We start from the raw sequence: 15,532 nt of genomic DNA, 5'->3' as shown, positions 1-15,532 counted from the left end.
AAATAAACATAGACATCGTTCGAATCGCCTATTGCTTAAGATTGTAGCAAAATACCTCTGGAATTAGGCGAAGAAGAGACTTTTAAATCGAAAAAAAAAGTGTTTAGAATGCCGGGTGCATTTTAGCTGCGTTATGTGTGTTGAGGCGAGAGGAAATGCAAAACTATAAAGTGTACTCTATATACGGATATATTTTACGGTAATTACGGTTATTGTCCGCTAAAACGCTATTAGCCTTTCTATGCAATAATGATTAACTTCACTAGCATCGACAATAAAACTCTTCAACTTAATTATAGTTTATTACTAGTAGAGGGGGGGAATTTTTATCCGTAAAAATTGAAATTCCCGGCTCTTGAACTGTAACAGTACGTTAACATAAAAAGTCATTGCGTTCAGTTTTTATCAATAAGCAAATATTTTCGCCAGGCAATTAGCTATTTATGGTTTTAATGCTTTGCATTTTTTCACATAATGTCATTCACATGATCCTAAAAGCAATAAAACAGAAAAAAAAAAAAAAAAAAAATAAATAAATAAACAAATAAAAATAGTGTATGTGGTCATGCAAATAAGCTTCCGTATGTTTTCTACCTACAAATTTCATATACAATTTCTCTTCTTTCAATTTTCCTTCTCTCTTTGGCTATATACATTGCGGCAAGCCGTTGCCGTAACCGCCCTATTGAAAACGCAGTACATAATATGAGCGGACTTAGAGAAAACGTAAAGTAAATGCTTCTGAAAATGACGAGAGTAGAAACACATTATTTCCCTTTACCATCATTAACAGAAGCAACAGCATTTCGCACTTTAGAGCATAGCGGTCTCTTAAGATTTTCAACGATGTCGAAATTTAAGCCTTTTGAATATTTCAATGGAAGTTGTTTTATATCCATCCCAATTCAGCGATGAAGTAATATTCAATTTTGCCTTTCATTTGTAACAATTGAAAAAAGCCAATATATATATGAATAAGTGTCTAACCGCATTAATAGGCGTGATTGAAACGGTCGCCCAAAAATTGAGGTACACTGAAGTTGAAATTTAGCTCCAGTTGACGGCTGCACAACACGCTTGATAATTATGAAACGTTCCGCCCGCAGCCTGATTCCTTATAGACAAATTACCATAGCTTACAATAGATGGCAAATATGATTTTGAACTGTACGAAGACCACGTAAGCCCAGGTGATTCATTATAAATGCCATTACAAAAATATTTCCTAAATCCAATGCAATCCAAATATTGCATTGCCTTGCAATAGAAGACTGGGTATCAAAGATTCGCGTTAAAGCGACTTTCTTCACTTTTTTATTTATTTACTTATTTATTTATTTATTTATTTATTATTTTTTTTTTGTTCAATTTTTTCTATTAATCCCTGCTTTTTCTTTTTAATTTTCTTTAAAACGGGCACACAAAGCTTTTTCCTTTGAGTTTTAGTTTCTTTAATTACATTCTTTTTCTTCGCTTTTTTTGTTTTTCTGTTTGTTTAAGTCTTGCTTTCATAGTAATTAATTTGTAAAACACTAGCAATTGTAAATAATTATATAAGTTTGTGGTAAGTACAATTTGCCTTTGACTTTTGTAACGAAGAGAGAAAGCTAAAAACTTGAAAACCTGACTATGGTTACAAGTAGTAGTTCCTTAAGAAATTTTATACAAATTTTTTGCTTTATTGTATAATAGTTATTATTATTATTATTATTAAGGCTTCTGAGCTAGAGCCTATTTATTCTAACTGGTTGCGTCTGATAAATCTAATGACCGACACGCTGCTGACACTTTTTATTTATATCAACCGATAAGTATATAGGGGCTAATTAACGTTCAACATTCAACGTTATGATACATTCCAACAAGGGTTCTTTTATATCCATTGCACAAAATATGGAATATTTTGGCTTAATATAGGACAAGATATGATAAGCTTCAAAGGAGCAATATAGTGGAAATCGAAATTTCTACTATATATTTAGTTATTTATGATTTATATGTCATCCATGAAGACACTCTAACAACTGATTGCAATTAATGTAAATGTCTACAATAATTTCGTACAAGAAAGAATCAGGGATTAATATGTATACATGCTGATAGCAGTTTGACAATTCTACAAATTTCTTGCTTTTAATTATTCAATATTTTTTTCGACATTTATTTGATACGAAACTTTCTACTAACCCATGGTTATCTCGTTTAGGCCGCAAGCCCTTTTAATTAAGTGAAGAGACGGTATTTCTCTAAGCGGAATGATGACTTATATTAATGTAAATTCCTTGGATTTGTTGTCTTCCGTGAGCATACTGCTTGTTAAGAAGTACAGTTAAAAACATATGGTTATGAAATTCGCTTTTACTAAGATACAGTCCGTATCACTGGATCGTGGATATTTTGATCAAGAGAAATACACTTCAAAGTTCTTTTGTTTTACTACTTTGTCTTTCGCAACAGTAGGAGTATTTATTTATAATTATATTTCTTACAGTTAGGATTATTCACAATTTATTTTGGCCGTACTCTCAACTCAAATGTTCTGCCCGACGAATTCTCCCTTCATATATACATTTTTACAAGCATCTTATTATACCTAAATTTGGGGAGATAAACTATGCTTTAATGGGGAGCATAGATGGCCGAAACCCTAACCTCCCAGTGGTGATCCCCGGGCAACGGCTTCGGCCGGCTAAGAAGGGTTTAAGGTTTTGAGCTACTAACTCCGCGACAAGTTTGTGAGAGATGGTGGAGGGGTTGGTTGGAAGATTAACTCTTCACTCATTAGCTAGTTACTACCTAGGAAATTTCTGAATGGGTTAAGTACGTAGAAGGTAGTAATCTAGCGAGTGCATGGAAAATCGCCCCTGCCATGTCAGTGCAATACCCAACACCTATATATCTCGAAGAAAAGTAGTTCCTGGAGTTGGCTAACCAAGATGTATGGAGAATCCGAAGGCAAGTGCGGTTGTTTGACAACCGCCCAAAGTATACCAAAGGCTTTGTAAAATAAACTAGGAGCCACGGGGGTCAGGAGGCTTGTCTCACAAAGCCACGTATGCCTGCGGGTATATGATGGAACTTTGTTCAAAAAGTCGTAAGAGAATAAGAATTTTTCTCAAGAATATTTATGATACGAAAAAGGAATTGACGGATGGCTTCCCCTTTGGCCTATTAATAAAAAAAAAACCCTCTTGAGAAGTAATACATGCAAATATTATTAAAAAGGGATTTGACGGAAGGCTTTTTCCCCTTTTGCCTAACATACTTTCGAGCATATGTCACGGATGCCTGCGGGTAATGATGGTAATTGATCAACAGCACAGTGGAAATCTTATGGTGGAAGCGAGCGCAATTCTTCCCTTTTTTGAACGCATAACGTTGATCAATTTGTGAGCCCTGACTGCTTGGGTGCGGCCCTTCGGGGAGTACTCGTGGTGGTTGTGGTTGGCAGTTCCAAAACTAAAGTGGAACAATCGAGTGCAGCTAGGCCTCACCACTGACCAGAGTGGGGTTTATTGATCCATACGCAATAAATCATTCTGGTACTGTTTAGGCCCCTACTCTGTGGGGATTGTCTAACTCACCAGGGGGCGTAGTACGCTTAAAAGTGGCTTGGGCCACCGTGGGGTTAATCCTTTCAGGCAGGAACCCACGTTAAACCCTTGCCACAAATTCTACACCTAAGTTTATGGTTTTATTTCTAATCCCAGGCTACTTTTCCGCTAATCGTTTTCATCGGCCTGCAGCTGCATGAGGCGCCTTCGAATGCTTCTTTCGTTTTTCCTTCTTTAGGGAATTTATTATTAGGGAAAATTACTTAGCTGAAATTAAGTGGATTTGGGATTTTCGTAACACTATTATCATTCATAACAAGTCCACAACTTGAAATTGTTCTCCTCTTTTCCTAATATATGGCATATTTCGTAGGTTTTATGATAGTTTGTGAATTTTATCTATTTTTGACTCTGTGTACGATATAATTGGCGTTGATTTTCGAAAGGACGGGTACTCAGTTAACTTCTTAATCGAACAGTTCGAGTAACGTGATTGACAGATTTCATCGAGCAGTTTTGAATAAGTAAGCGCCAACATCTTATTGGCAATGCCATCAATTTCAAATGGTAATCATTATATATATATATGAAATTTGTTCTTGTTTTCACCCATGAATAAATTCAAGTTGATGAACATTCTGCAACACGCCAGCAGTGTCTAGAATAAGAGAAATGGTTCCGTTTGATTTCGGATTATGCAAAATTTTACAAAAAAAAAAAAAAAAAAAAAAAAAAAAAAAAAAACTCTTCAGTCAATCGACTATTTTTCCCTAATAATAGTCCGGGATGGACATCTACATCTCAAAATTTATGTTTATCGAAACGATTGCTTAACCAACTAGGAGCTTTTTTTTTTAGCATAGACTTTGTTCAAAAATATCTCATGAGAAAATAATGTGGTCGATAGCAGGCAAGATTTTCGGCCTTCAAAGTGACTTGCGTACTTTTAGAGAAAACTTTGCTTTCATTTATAAATCTCAATGCTATCGTTCATCATTTTTCTGCATTACTTAATACAAATATATTGGGAGTTATATAATTATTATTATGATTTAAAGGTCTTTAGTTGTTATTTTATTTAGATATAATTCCATCTATTTTAAAACTCCATCGGATAGATTGTAAATGTTATTTTGTTTTTGGTGCGGAAACCGGAAGTTAAGAGTGGAAATAAATGTAGCCGAACGCAATTTTCAATGTTTGGTAATGATCCTAACGCACATTTAATGCCAGGATGTACAGGGAGGGCACAGTTATGTGTCTGCATGTATGAGTTTGAAAGCACGGAATGAAGTAAAGCGTGTAACGTAGATATTTAAGGTAAAAGTGTGTTAGCGATTTTTGAAGCGAATGCATATCTACGTATACATGTATATATAACAATGTATGTTTGAACTTTCTTTTAATGATATAGGTTGTCTGGTAAGTTTACCCCCTGGTAAGGTGTCTGCTTATATAATATTATGTTTTAAGTATACATTGTGACTACAAAGTGTCGCATTTGTCTTTACTCTCATACTCTCTTTATATACAATGTATAGCAATTGTTTATAATTATGTTTTCCGCCACAGACAACATCCTACGGTTTTCTTTACATTAAGAATGTTAAACTTAAATTATCAACAGTCGCCAACAAAACAAAAAAAATGGTTGAGAGAAGAGAGAGAGAAGAGAGACAGAATCCAGCCAACGCCAGCAATCTACACTTGAAAGATTTCTTGTGTACCAGATACATAAACTCTTACTGTAAAACATGGCGTCAGAAAGCGCAATTCTACTGTCTCCTGTTGACACTTTAAATTGTTGCTTCGGTGTGCTTTTTTTATTTATTATTATTATTATTATTATTATTATTATTATTATAATACCTCTTTTACAGTTTTACCCTTTTTATGCTTGTCACATTTTCAAGCTACACAAATACATGCCCGTGATGTCCTTCGCATCAATATCCAGCTCAGGAGGGCACATTATTATCGTTACATCATTTGCAATACAGTACGTGCCGCAAATCTTGTAAACTTCGCGTACTCTCGACCACCATCGGACAAATGCGTTTTGTTTAAAAGCTCAATGAAACATGGTATACACATTTCTACGAGTCCGAATGCGGAAATGGCCTGCCCAAGCAATGAGGACGAAAACCAAAAAACAAAATTGTGTTCGTTAAATTTTGAAAACCTATCTATCATATTAAACAGTTACCTATTAAATGGGAGCTTATCTCTGAACCGAGCCGATAGCCGTTAAAAAGATAACTCAGCTTATTAATGTCTGCAACAACACTTTGGTAAGGTACAAGCAAAAAATAAAAAAATAAATAAATAAATAAATTTATATAATACAGAACGAGATCGTGAGATCACTCATGAGATTGTTGCAAATCCGGCTCATATGTTTATGTTTTCATTTTCTCTCTTTGTGTTTGCCTGCTACAGTTTTGTTAGCGGACGCCCGCGCACACATGATTCCAAGATTTCTGCATTTCTTCTTAGGAATATCGAGACAAACTTAGCATAGAAGTCTCTCTCATCCTACACGAAAGCAGGCATAAGTAGGTTTTATGGTCTATCCTCAAGTTTTAGTAAACTGACACCGTTCCTTCGGTGTCTCGTCAAAATGATATAAAAACCCAGCATGTATACGCGAATTGATCATGATTCTACGTCTGGTAAATGCCAAAGGTGTTTTTGTTTTTTTTTTTTAATTTGCTTCGCTATTGATGATTTATTTGAGAGGAGGAGGAATACATTGTACTCGGCCCAAGTCTTTCCCACGAGAGTGTTGTTTCCATGACAAATTCTTTTACTAAAGACAAATATGAAATGCAAGCCTATAATCAGCTGTTTTTTGTAGTGACCTTACGCAAAAATACAACAAGCGAAAAGTAGTTCTTGAACTCGTTCAAAACAGACAGATGTCAAATGGGATAGTTTTTCATTCGTTCCAATTTGTTGCTCGTTACTGTTTCTTAATACACTTTCGACGCTTTCGAGTTTGCGAATTGAATTCTATAAAAAGGTAGCCATATTTTTTCTCGCAAGTGTGCAAAATTTTTTATTGGTAAATAATTATGTACGAAAATAGTTATTTTCCATATGAATAGTGTGATTGCGAATTCATTTTTCTTTCTTTTTTTTCTATTTTTGTTTTCATTTTTAGATAATAGCCGCAGCCATGCCACTAGCGCCTGCTATTTTTTGCCCTAAATGTGCCAAAAATTTTGCAAAGGACGATGAGGTGCGCAGCACACGCTGTGGCCATGTATTCCATTCTGATTGTGTTCGGGACTTGCGTACTAGGTGAATGTTGGGAATGGGTCTAAATCCGTTATTCGCTTATTCTTATTTCGCAATTTCAGATCTACAAAATGTCCAATATGCCAAATCGATTGTCAAAATATCCAGATATTGTTCCTCGAATTTGATGATAACGAAACCGATGTGATAAAGGAACTGCAAACTAAAATAAAAACTAGCAAAGATAATTTTGTGAGTTTACAAGAACAGTACACAATTGCCAAGAGCGAAATCGATCAATTAAATGATAAGATTTCCGCAAATCGCAATTACAAAAAAAATCTCTTATCTTTACAAAATCAGTATGAGGAAGCCGTGAAAATTAATAAAGAATCTAATCAGGAAAACAAACGTTTATTTGAACGAGCCGAGGCAAAACAAAACGAAATCTCTTCACTTAAGAATATTATAAAGGGCGTAGGAGCGGCAGCAACATGCCCCGATTTATCAATGAAACATAAAGCAAAGACATTGGAAAGAAAACTAGAGCTTATAACTAACGAATTGCTTAAGGAAATTTCAAATTCGACCCAACTATCGATTGATAATATGAAGCTTCAATGTTTGATCGATCAATGCGGCGCTACAAAAGTAGAGCAATCTAAAAAACCGATTGATAATGCTGCAAAACAAAAGGAAAAGCAAAAGGAAAATGTAATTAAAAATCCTAAAGAAAAATTAATCAGTAAATATTTGCGCAGCGCTTTAATAAGGTATTTTCCTTCGAAATACGTACGCCATCCATTGAAGTATGTTGTCCTGGGTTTGGCTTCAGCCATGAAATTCGAATTATCTGCTGATGATATATCTTTTGTGCGTCTATACGAAAACCATGATGTAAACCAACGTTTGCCAAAAAAAGTTACTTTACAAGTGCAATTTAAAAACGAAAATATCAAAAACATTTTTCTTCAGAATAAATCCACGCTCGTAAATCATCCCAAGTACGGTTCGATATTTATCAGTGAATATATAGATGATGATACCAATTCGCTGTTGAATTACGCCAAAGAAAAATTGGAAGGTTGGGGTTCCTTCAAAATTTGTTATTACAAAAGTAAAGTAATAATCACGGCTGGCGATAAGGGGTCTCCGCACATGTGTTTAGAAAATAAAGCGCAAGTTGACGAGTTGCTCCGCTCGAAGACCGAACGTGTAGAAAATTTTAAAAGCTCGACTAATATGCTCCGACGCTAAAAAATTAAGAGCTACGAGGCGGAGGATAAAGAACACTCCAACAAGAAAACAACCGATCAAGACGAGAATTTTTATGCACATTTTTAGCAGTTTTTTCATTCGTTTAAAATTATTTTTATTTTTATTTTTTTTTTTTTTTTTGCTTTTATATATTTTTTCTAATGTTGATTATATGTTACTAATGTTTTAATAAATTTCGTATAATAAAGACGATGAGCATTATAGCCTATTGCCTTTTATACACATATATATTGTGGTTCCAAATTGATTTTTGAAAGCAAAATGCACATTTCATCATGATTAATATCATAACAAGAAATTTCTAAAAGTCTACAACACTGTCGTACTAGTGTAGTAGCACTAAGTTTACACGTATTACCGCGTGTCCGTCCATGTGATATCTGTTTGTATTGAAACTACAGGTCGCAATTTCGTACAGTAACGCAACTTGACCCAAGGACAAACTCTATTCAAAATGGTTTGGATTGGTCCACTTTTTCGACCATTTCCCATTTTAAAAAGTCGTTATATGGAAAAAAATGTGCAATTTTCAAAATGTCTGGACAAACCTCGCTTTGTAATAGTGTTTGGACACTTCATTGGTATAAAGTAATTACTGTTGATTTTTAAAAATCCGAATTATGCAGTGGACTTCTGATAACTCGCTCTGAGAGAATTTTTTAGTCCTGCTGACGATCTTTCTCCCCATGTTAGCTTTCATCTTGAAAATCTTGAATTTGAGTGTGTTTGTCGGCACGACTACGTACGCTTGAAGTGGTCTTTCATTTGAGTAGCACAGTGATCTTTGGCCTTTAGTATGCGGTAAAGTATATGATGCATTACGGAGGATTTTTTCTACTAATATGTATCTACCTTTGCGCATCATATAGAGATTGCGTCATGCTCTTCTTATCCCGTAAGTTTTATAACGTCTTGGGGTAGTATCTGCCTCTTCTGAACTTACGTTCAATAGTTTGGGTTGAAAATACAAAAACTTGTCTCAAAAAGATTTAGTAATTAATTTGTAAATCCTTTTGGACTTCCAAACAACGCACATATTAGCCATTCGTGTAATAAATAATACTCGATATGGTCACGTTACCCGTAAAATTGTGAAATTTGAAATACATTGAGTATAAATTGTCAAAATATCTGTATCGGAAAAAATCAACTTTCCGCCACGTTGCGTTAACTTATAAAACTCATTCGCAATTCCAATTTTGGTTTATTCATAACATGTTCATGCGGACTTTCGGCGGAAAAGAATGAAAAAATATTTTTTTTGTTTTTTTTTGTTTTTTTAAAGTACAGTTTATTGTACCTTTATAACGTTAAAACAAAAGATATTCCCTACAGACTGAGTTCTCAATTAATCTGAGAGAGATGGGGAAAGTGTGTAGGCAACGATGGACAATACCTTGAATAAAGCGCTTTTGACGTTTCTCTTGCAACTATTGTGTTGGCTTTGATTAGAAAATAGGCTTCACTAAGCGTCATATCCATGCAATGCGAGCACAAATATCGTACAAAGGGCGAAAAGGAACAATGGTAGATAGTTGAGAGAGTATATCAGTCAAAGAGGATACTATAGTTTATACCGGATACACAAGAGGTCGTAAATGTTGGTTAGCGGACGGTGATAAACGATGAGTAAAGAAAAGAGTGAAGTCAGATAGAATAATAATTCACACAATTTTAAATTTACTCAAACTAATGTAGCATAAGCAAGACGCAAAAAAGCGATAACGTGCACTGATGGCGCGCAAAGATATATAAAAATATTTTGTTGAAAGAGACATATTTCCGCAACATGACTGCTTTCAAGCAGTCGTAACTGACTATTAATATAGAAAGTAATTTCAATGCTATTGCGCTCAAATAGAAGGAACGAATAAATGGGGTTAGAAAAAGGTTCTTCTAAATGCGTATGCGAATATGAAAGTTTATCCCTTTTTACCCTTCCCTTTCCATCGCTTTATTACTTTGTGTTATAACAATTGTTTCCCTAACATCAAATTCATATTCATCCGCAGCCTTTTCAACGTAACACGATAGACGTAAAAGCAACCTTTCGTATATATGTGTATATGTATATATGTGCGTGTGCTTGTATTTATCCACATCGGCTGAATATCCTCATGAGGCAAATGTTCACAGTTTTGAGGGTTGCCTGCGTAAAGCAAGCCAGTTTATTGCTGTTATACCCATCAGCAAAAGATGAATGCATTTGTCAAGGCGTTTGCAACAACCGGAAATAAGGTTTATAGACCCCCATAAAATATATTTATATACATTTAATCAGTATCCTATTCTGAATCGATATTTAAGCCTATCCGTCTCTCCGCCTGACAGCCTGTGTGGTGTCTGCTTTAAATGTGCTCCTGGCCGCAAAAATGAAACTATCAGCTTCCCAAAACATTTGCATGGCAGAAACATTTGGTTGGAATTGAAATTGGACAAACTCGATCGAACTGAGAATCCTTCTGTTTTCCAAACCGACAAAAACTCATTACTCATTACACGCGAGCCGCAGTAGATAAATCTGTATAGAAATTTGAACGTATATATTATGACTTGGAAGCTTTCGAAAAGTAGAGGGAATTGGCCACGCCTAATCGATATTGTAGAGTATTAGAGGGATTCGTTTTTTCCTTTTCTTCTTTAATTTTTTGGAATAATAACGGCGTTGGGTGGAATAGATTCGGTCAAAACCGAAATTTATAATTTTTTTTTACTTGTTTTTATTTTAGCATATATCCTATATTTTGTTGTTATTGCAGTCAAAGTGTATTTATCACAAATATCAATCGCTCCGGGCATACAAATGTAATCCGGTTAAGTGCCGTTTGCCTGATTGTTAATAAATTAATGATTTAATAGTTGACATAATGGTTATTTGCGCAAATCACTCGCGTTTTAATCAGATTTACCGGTCGTCAGGTAAAGACTAAACATTCCATGTCTGACTGACTGACTTTTCATATCAATTATTAAGAAAATCGTCAAACATTTAATTTTTCAAAATTTTTTGTAAACATAATTTCATCACACACACACACACACACACCAACACCCATACACCCACACATTTAAGTACATAAAATTCAAACAGATTTACAATGATTTGTAGCGTATTTAAAACAGCTAAAGTTAGCTTAACGTTGTTAAGCTCCGCTCGAATTTATTTCTTTACGTAATGAGATGTCCTTTGAAGAACGAAATTTTAATCAGTTTTTAAAGCCACAATCTTTCCTTATGATTTCAGCATAAGAATATATTCGGAATTGATTTATTTATGTCCATTTATATTGCATTTCTCAATATGTGAATAATTAAGATAAAACAGCTAAGAAAGTTATACTCGGCAAGGGCCGAATCTCGCATACCCATCACTATACGTTTCGTAATCTACTTGCCATGATCTTTTATTTGATACTCATAGCGCAAGTATTATTAAGAAAAATGTAATCGCGATGCCTACCATATGAACCCATTTTTAGACAAATAATATATTATATCTTCACTTCAGGGGGTGTACAAAATAGTTTCAAAACATTTAGTCTCATATGGCTTATGATAAATAGACAAAAAACCTCAAAAAAGTGGAAAAAAATATAAAATTTAATTAAGTGTAAGTTTGTGTGGGCGTGATGGATGTTTTCCATTTTCACAGGTAAGGAGTAAGGAGAGTGCTGCGTAAGGTAAATATTGAAAATTGCACCCTTCTAACTTGTATAATTTTGCGGTAAGGAGCAAAAATTTCCAAATTTTTGTTACAAAAAACTGAGTTGCGTTCACTTTACGCTCCACCCCAGCAGGCTTCTGCCCCGATCAATTTGGCCTGTTTTCAATGTTTCTACCAAATTTTAAGTCGTTATCTGCATATTTGCGACCAGGAAAGTGCCAACAACATACACCGCACTCACACACAGGCGGACAGATATGGTTAAATCAACTCAAAATTTCACGTTGATCACGTTGATATATATATTTTATAGGGTCTCTGAAGCTTCCTTTTGGGTGTTACATACGTTATGAAAAAACAAAATGAGTAGTGGTGGATATAAAAAATAAACTTTTCCCACATAGGCAACCATGCATACATACAAATGAAGTCCACAAATCTCGTGAACTTGTTCGAATCATAGTAATTGCGTTGGGATGGCAAAAACTTGAAACATTTTCATTATCGTTAAGTATTAAGCCGAGCTGAAGTATAATCAAAATTCACATTGATTTCTTACACGATTTTCCCATCAATTTCCAAATGATTTTATATCTTTTTGCGGACATTTTTCGTACAAAAAATTTCTAATGATTGCAACCCGAGAACGTACAGATAAATGATTATAGAGAGCCTGAAAATAAATGAAGCGAAAATTTTAAATTAATTTCATTATATACTTATTATACGCTTTATGACATGCAGTCAGTCGTCCTGCATATACCGCAAAATCAAAGCCAATATGCTCTACGGTAGTAAATATGTTGATATATGAAAGAGAATCGTAAATTTTTTGATCAAATCGATTAAGAAAAATGGCTAAAATATATATTCCAGTTACTGAATATTCGTTTTCCGTATGAGAACTTGTTTTTTTTTTTTTTTTTTTTTTTTTCATCAAAGAAAATAAAAATTTTCCATCGCCATTTTACTTTATTTGCAGCAAAAGTTTTTTGCGCGAAAGTTTGCCGGACAATTACGGGCAGATGTCTTTAAGAGACATGAGTAGTTGTAAAAATTAAATGTACGGGTTTTTTAGATGCAACAACATTGCCTATAACTTCTACTATTTAAAGGATGAGTTACATAAACAATTTCGTTTGCAAAAGTTTTTGCTCATCCTTGTGCCTGCTCTAACCCTAACTCTCGAATTAATAAGAAATGTGTTTAAGTAACAATTGGTTGCACAAACTGTTTCACTGTTATATATATATATGTACATATATATATATATTTTTTTTTTTTATAAAAATATCCCACAAATCTTATACTTGTTTACAGCAATATTTGCCGGTTAAGTCTTAGATAAGTGAAGAAAATATTTATTAAGTTTTCATTGCGAAGAGATGGAAAGTAAGAGAGAGACAGAAGAAGACTTTAGCATTTCGTAACTTAATCTATTAAATGCAAGCGAATAGCTATGTATGTGTATCTATATCTGACTGGATTTTTGTAAATTTGAAAATTCGAATAATAAACGGTCACTTTGCCTGATTAGTTTGGTTTAGCCTTGAGTTAGGCTTGCGGATGTTATGAATGCAAAAATCAAATTTCTTTACTCTCTTTGATAGTGTATACAAAGGGCAAGCATTGCAATATAATTCTCGTTAGTTAGTTAGTTAGTTAGCTAGTCGCCTATAAAGAAAGAGGTGAGTAGAGTGAGAAGATGTTTTCCTTTATTCAATATTTTTAAATGCTTTTCTTAATAAGTAAAAGTGAAATTCAATTCAATTTCTCTTACCTAACTAATCCTTGGCTCGACCGTTATGCTCTTAAGTACAAATTAAAAGTGTTGTTCTTACCTTGATTTATTTCATTTTTATTCATCTTTAGATGGTTCGCATCTTGCTCTCGCAATATCTTCGTTCAATTTATATAATTGCAAAAGATGGCTCGAAAAAGATTTTGTCTTCTCCTTCGACGCCGTATCGTGAACGTTAAGAAAAGCGATTTTTTCCTCTTTCTTAAAGAAAGAAATCCTTACAGATGCAGACGTGCAACTCTATTGTATGATTAGCATTAGATTAAATACTTGAATTTAAGATGTGAATAATTTTAAATAGACTGTTCTTTCGCACATAGTATATTTTTTGAAAAGAAATTTTCCCAAAGTTTGTAATTTATTTATTTATACTTCGTTGAAATCTTAGCATTAGATTTATGACGTCCATCAATTTCACGGATTGGGAACGCCCACACGTCTAGACAACCAAAACTGAGAACATGCTTGCTTTCCTCGTCTTTCGTTCGTTCCTCAACAACTCGAACCGAGGATAAACGATTTGGGGATTAATAATAGTTTTAAGAATGATGGTAACCCTATTTAGATAGCAAAAAAAATCGGTTTACAATGCCTAGATCTTTGATCACGATGAAGTTCTGAATCGATTTATGCATGTCCGTCTGTCCGTCTGCGTAATGTCTGTTCTAAACATTCGTCTGGCCGCAAAAATGAAGCCATTCACAGTAAATTTCGCAAAACCATTGGAAAATCTTGCATGCAGGTTGCTATTGAAAATGGGCTAAATCGGTCGAAGGACACGCCTAGAATACCACGTAAACTGAGAAAATTTCTGCTTTTCAAAAGGAATAAAAAAAAGGAATTTTCGGTCATTCGTCTTAAATTGTAGCAGATAAATGTACAAAAATTTGGCCGTACAATCTATGCAGACAATGTTGTAGTGAGTGCATGAAAATGGAAGAAAATTGGCCACCTCTACCCAATATTATAGCGTATCAAAGTTTTAATTTTTTATCAATATCTTCAGAGATTCAGAAGCTTATAAAGTTTATAAATTCTTGGGCACTTTCGAATTTGGAATGCATCTAAGCGTGTCCGTCTGCCTAGCTGTCTGTCGGCACAACTGTATAGTGTCTGTGGCAAACATTCTCCCGTTAGCGAAAATGAAAATATCGCCTACAAATTTCCAAAAAAATTTGGAAGGGGATTAAACGCGTATAGATACCATAAGCCTCCACAACAAAAGCGGTCAACAAAATCCTTGTTTTGCTTGTTACTCTTAAAGTGCAATACACGCACTACATAATTTTCCACTTTTATTTAAAAATTAGCGAAACTCAACCCTGCCCACCCAATAATATAAAGTAGGAAAATGTAGTTCTTTTCCTTTTTTTCAAAATTACTGCACTGCGAGGTATAAAAGATTCGATCACGAGCGAATACAATTTTCTTATGTGCTTTATGATACCGGCGTTGGCTAGTAGTTGTAAAAATAAAGATAGGGAGCTGAAATTCGGCACAAGCATTCGTTGATCTATGAGGACTATGGGTTTGTAAAAAAAACGTAACAGTGTTCACAAACACAACCACAATGCGGAAGAAACTAAAATCAACTCGGAAAACACGGATAGTTTTTCGCGCTCGATTCAGAATCGCTCTAAAGAATGCTAATCAAAATGTTTCCTATTGAATAACATTCTCGGCCACTCTCCAGATAATGCCTTACTTTGATGAGTCGTTCTATGAAGAACATATTTTCATTTTCGAAATTTCGCGACGAAAATCTTTGAAATTTCGGCATACTAAATTGATGGAAAGAATTTGAGACGGATAAGTCGACATTTGGAACCAGCTCTTTCCATGAAAGATAAGCAAGCCTCTATATGGAAAGGCGATCAGATTTTTAATATTTCTCAGTGAAAATTGGTGCATAACAGTAATTCGACATAAAAATTAATTGTGCCAAGTTTGGATCATCTATACAGATCTATATAGATCTGTACCCTATACCGTATA

General features: G+C 34.4%; 1 protein-coding gene across 4 annotated transcripts; it reads left to right on the top strand.

Moving 5' to 3' along the window:
• Window positions 1-6,139: 6,139 nt before the first annotated feature.
• Window positions 6,140-8,159, top strand: LOC119639218. 4 transcript variants are annotated; one of them, XM_038036525.1, is made up of 3 exons: window positions 6,140-6,576; window positions 6,718-6,857; window positions 6,917-8,159. In XM_038036525.1, exons 2-3 carry the CDS (start codon window positions 6,733-6,735, stop codon window positions 8,049-8,051), a joined length of 1,260 nt encoding a protein of 419 aa, XP_037892453.1. In that variant the 5' UTR covers window positions 6,140-6,576; window positions 6,718-6,732; the 3' UTR covers window positions 8,052-8,159. The 4 variants fall into 4 exon arrangements, with proteins under 4 accessions (XP_037892453.1, XP_037892445.1, XP_037892438.1 ...); XM_038036517.1 differs by having other exon boundaries at window positions 6,140-6,618; XM_038036510.1 differs by having other exon boundaries at window positions 6,140-6,630.
• Window positions 8,160-15,532: the final 7,373 nt, after the last annotated feature.

Source organism: Glossina fuscipes, unplaced genomic scaffold (assembly GCF_014805625.2).
Source record: "Glossina fuscipes isolate IAEA_lab_2018 unplaced genomic scaffold, Yale_Gfus_2 0, whole genome shotgun sequence".
NCBI lineage: Eukaryota > Metazoa > Arthropoda > Insecta > Diptera > Glossinidae > Glossina > Glossina fuscipes.
The sequence above is the reverse complement of the archived record's forward strand: the minus strand, read 5'-3'. Positions and strand labels throughout refer to the sequence as shown.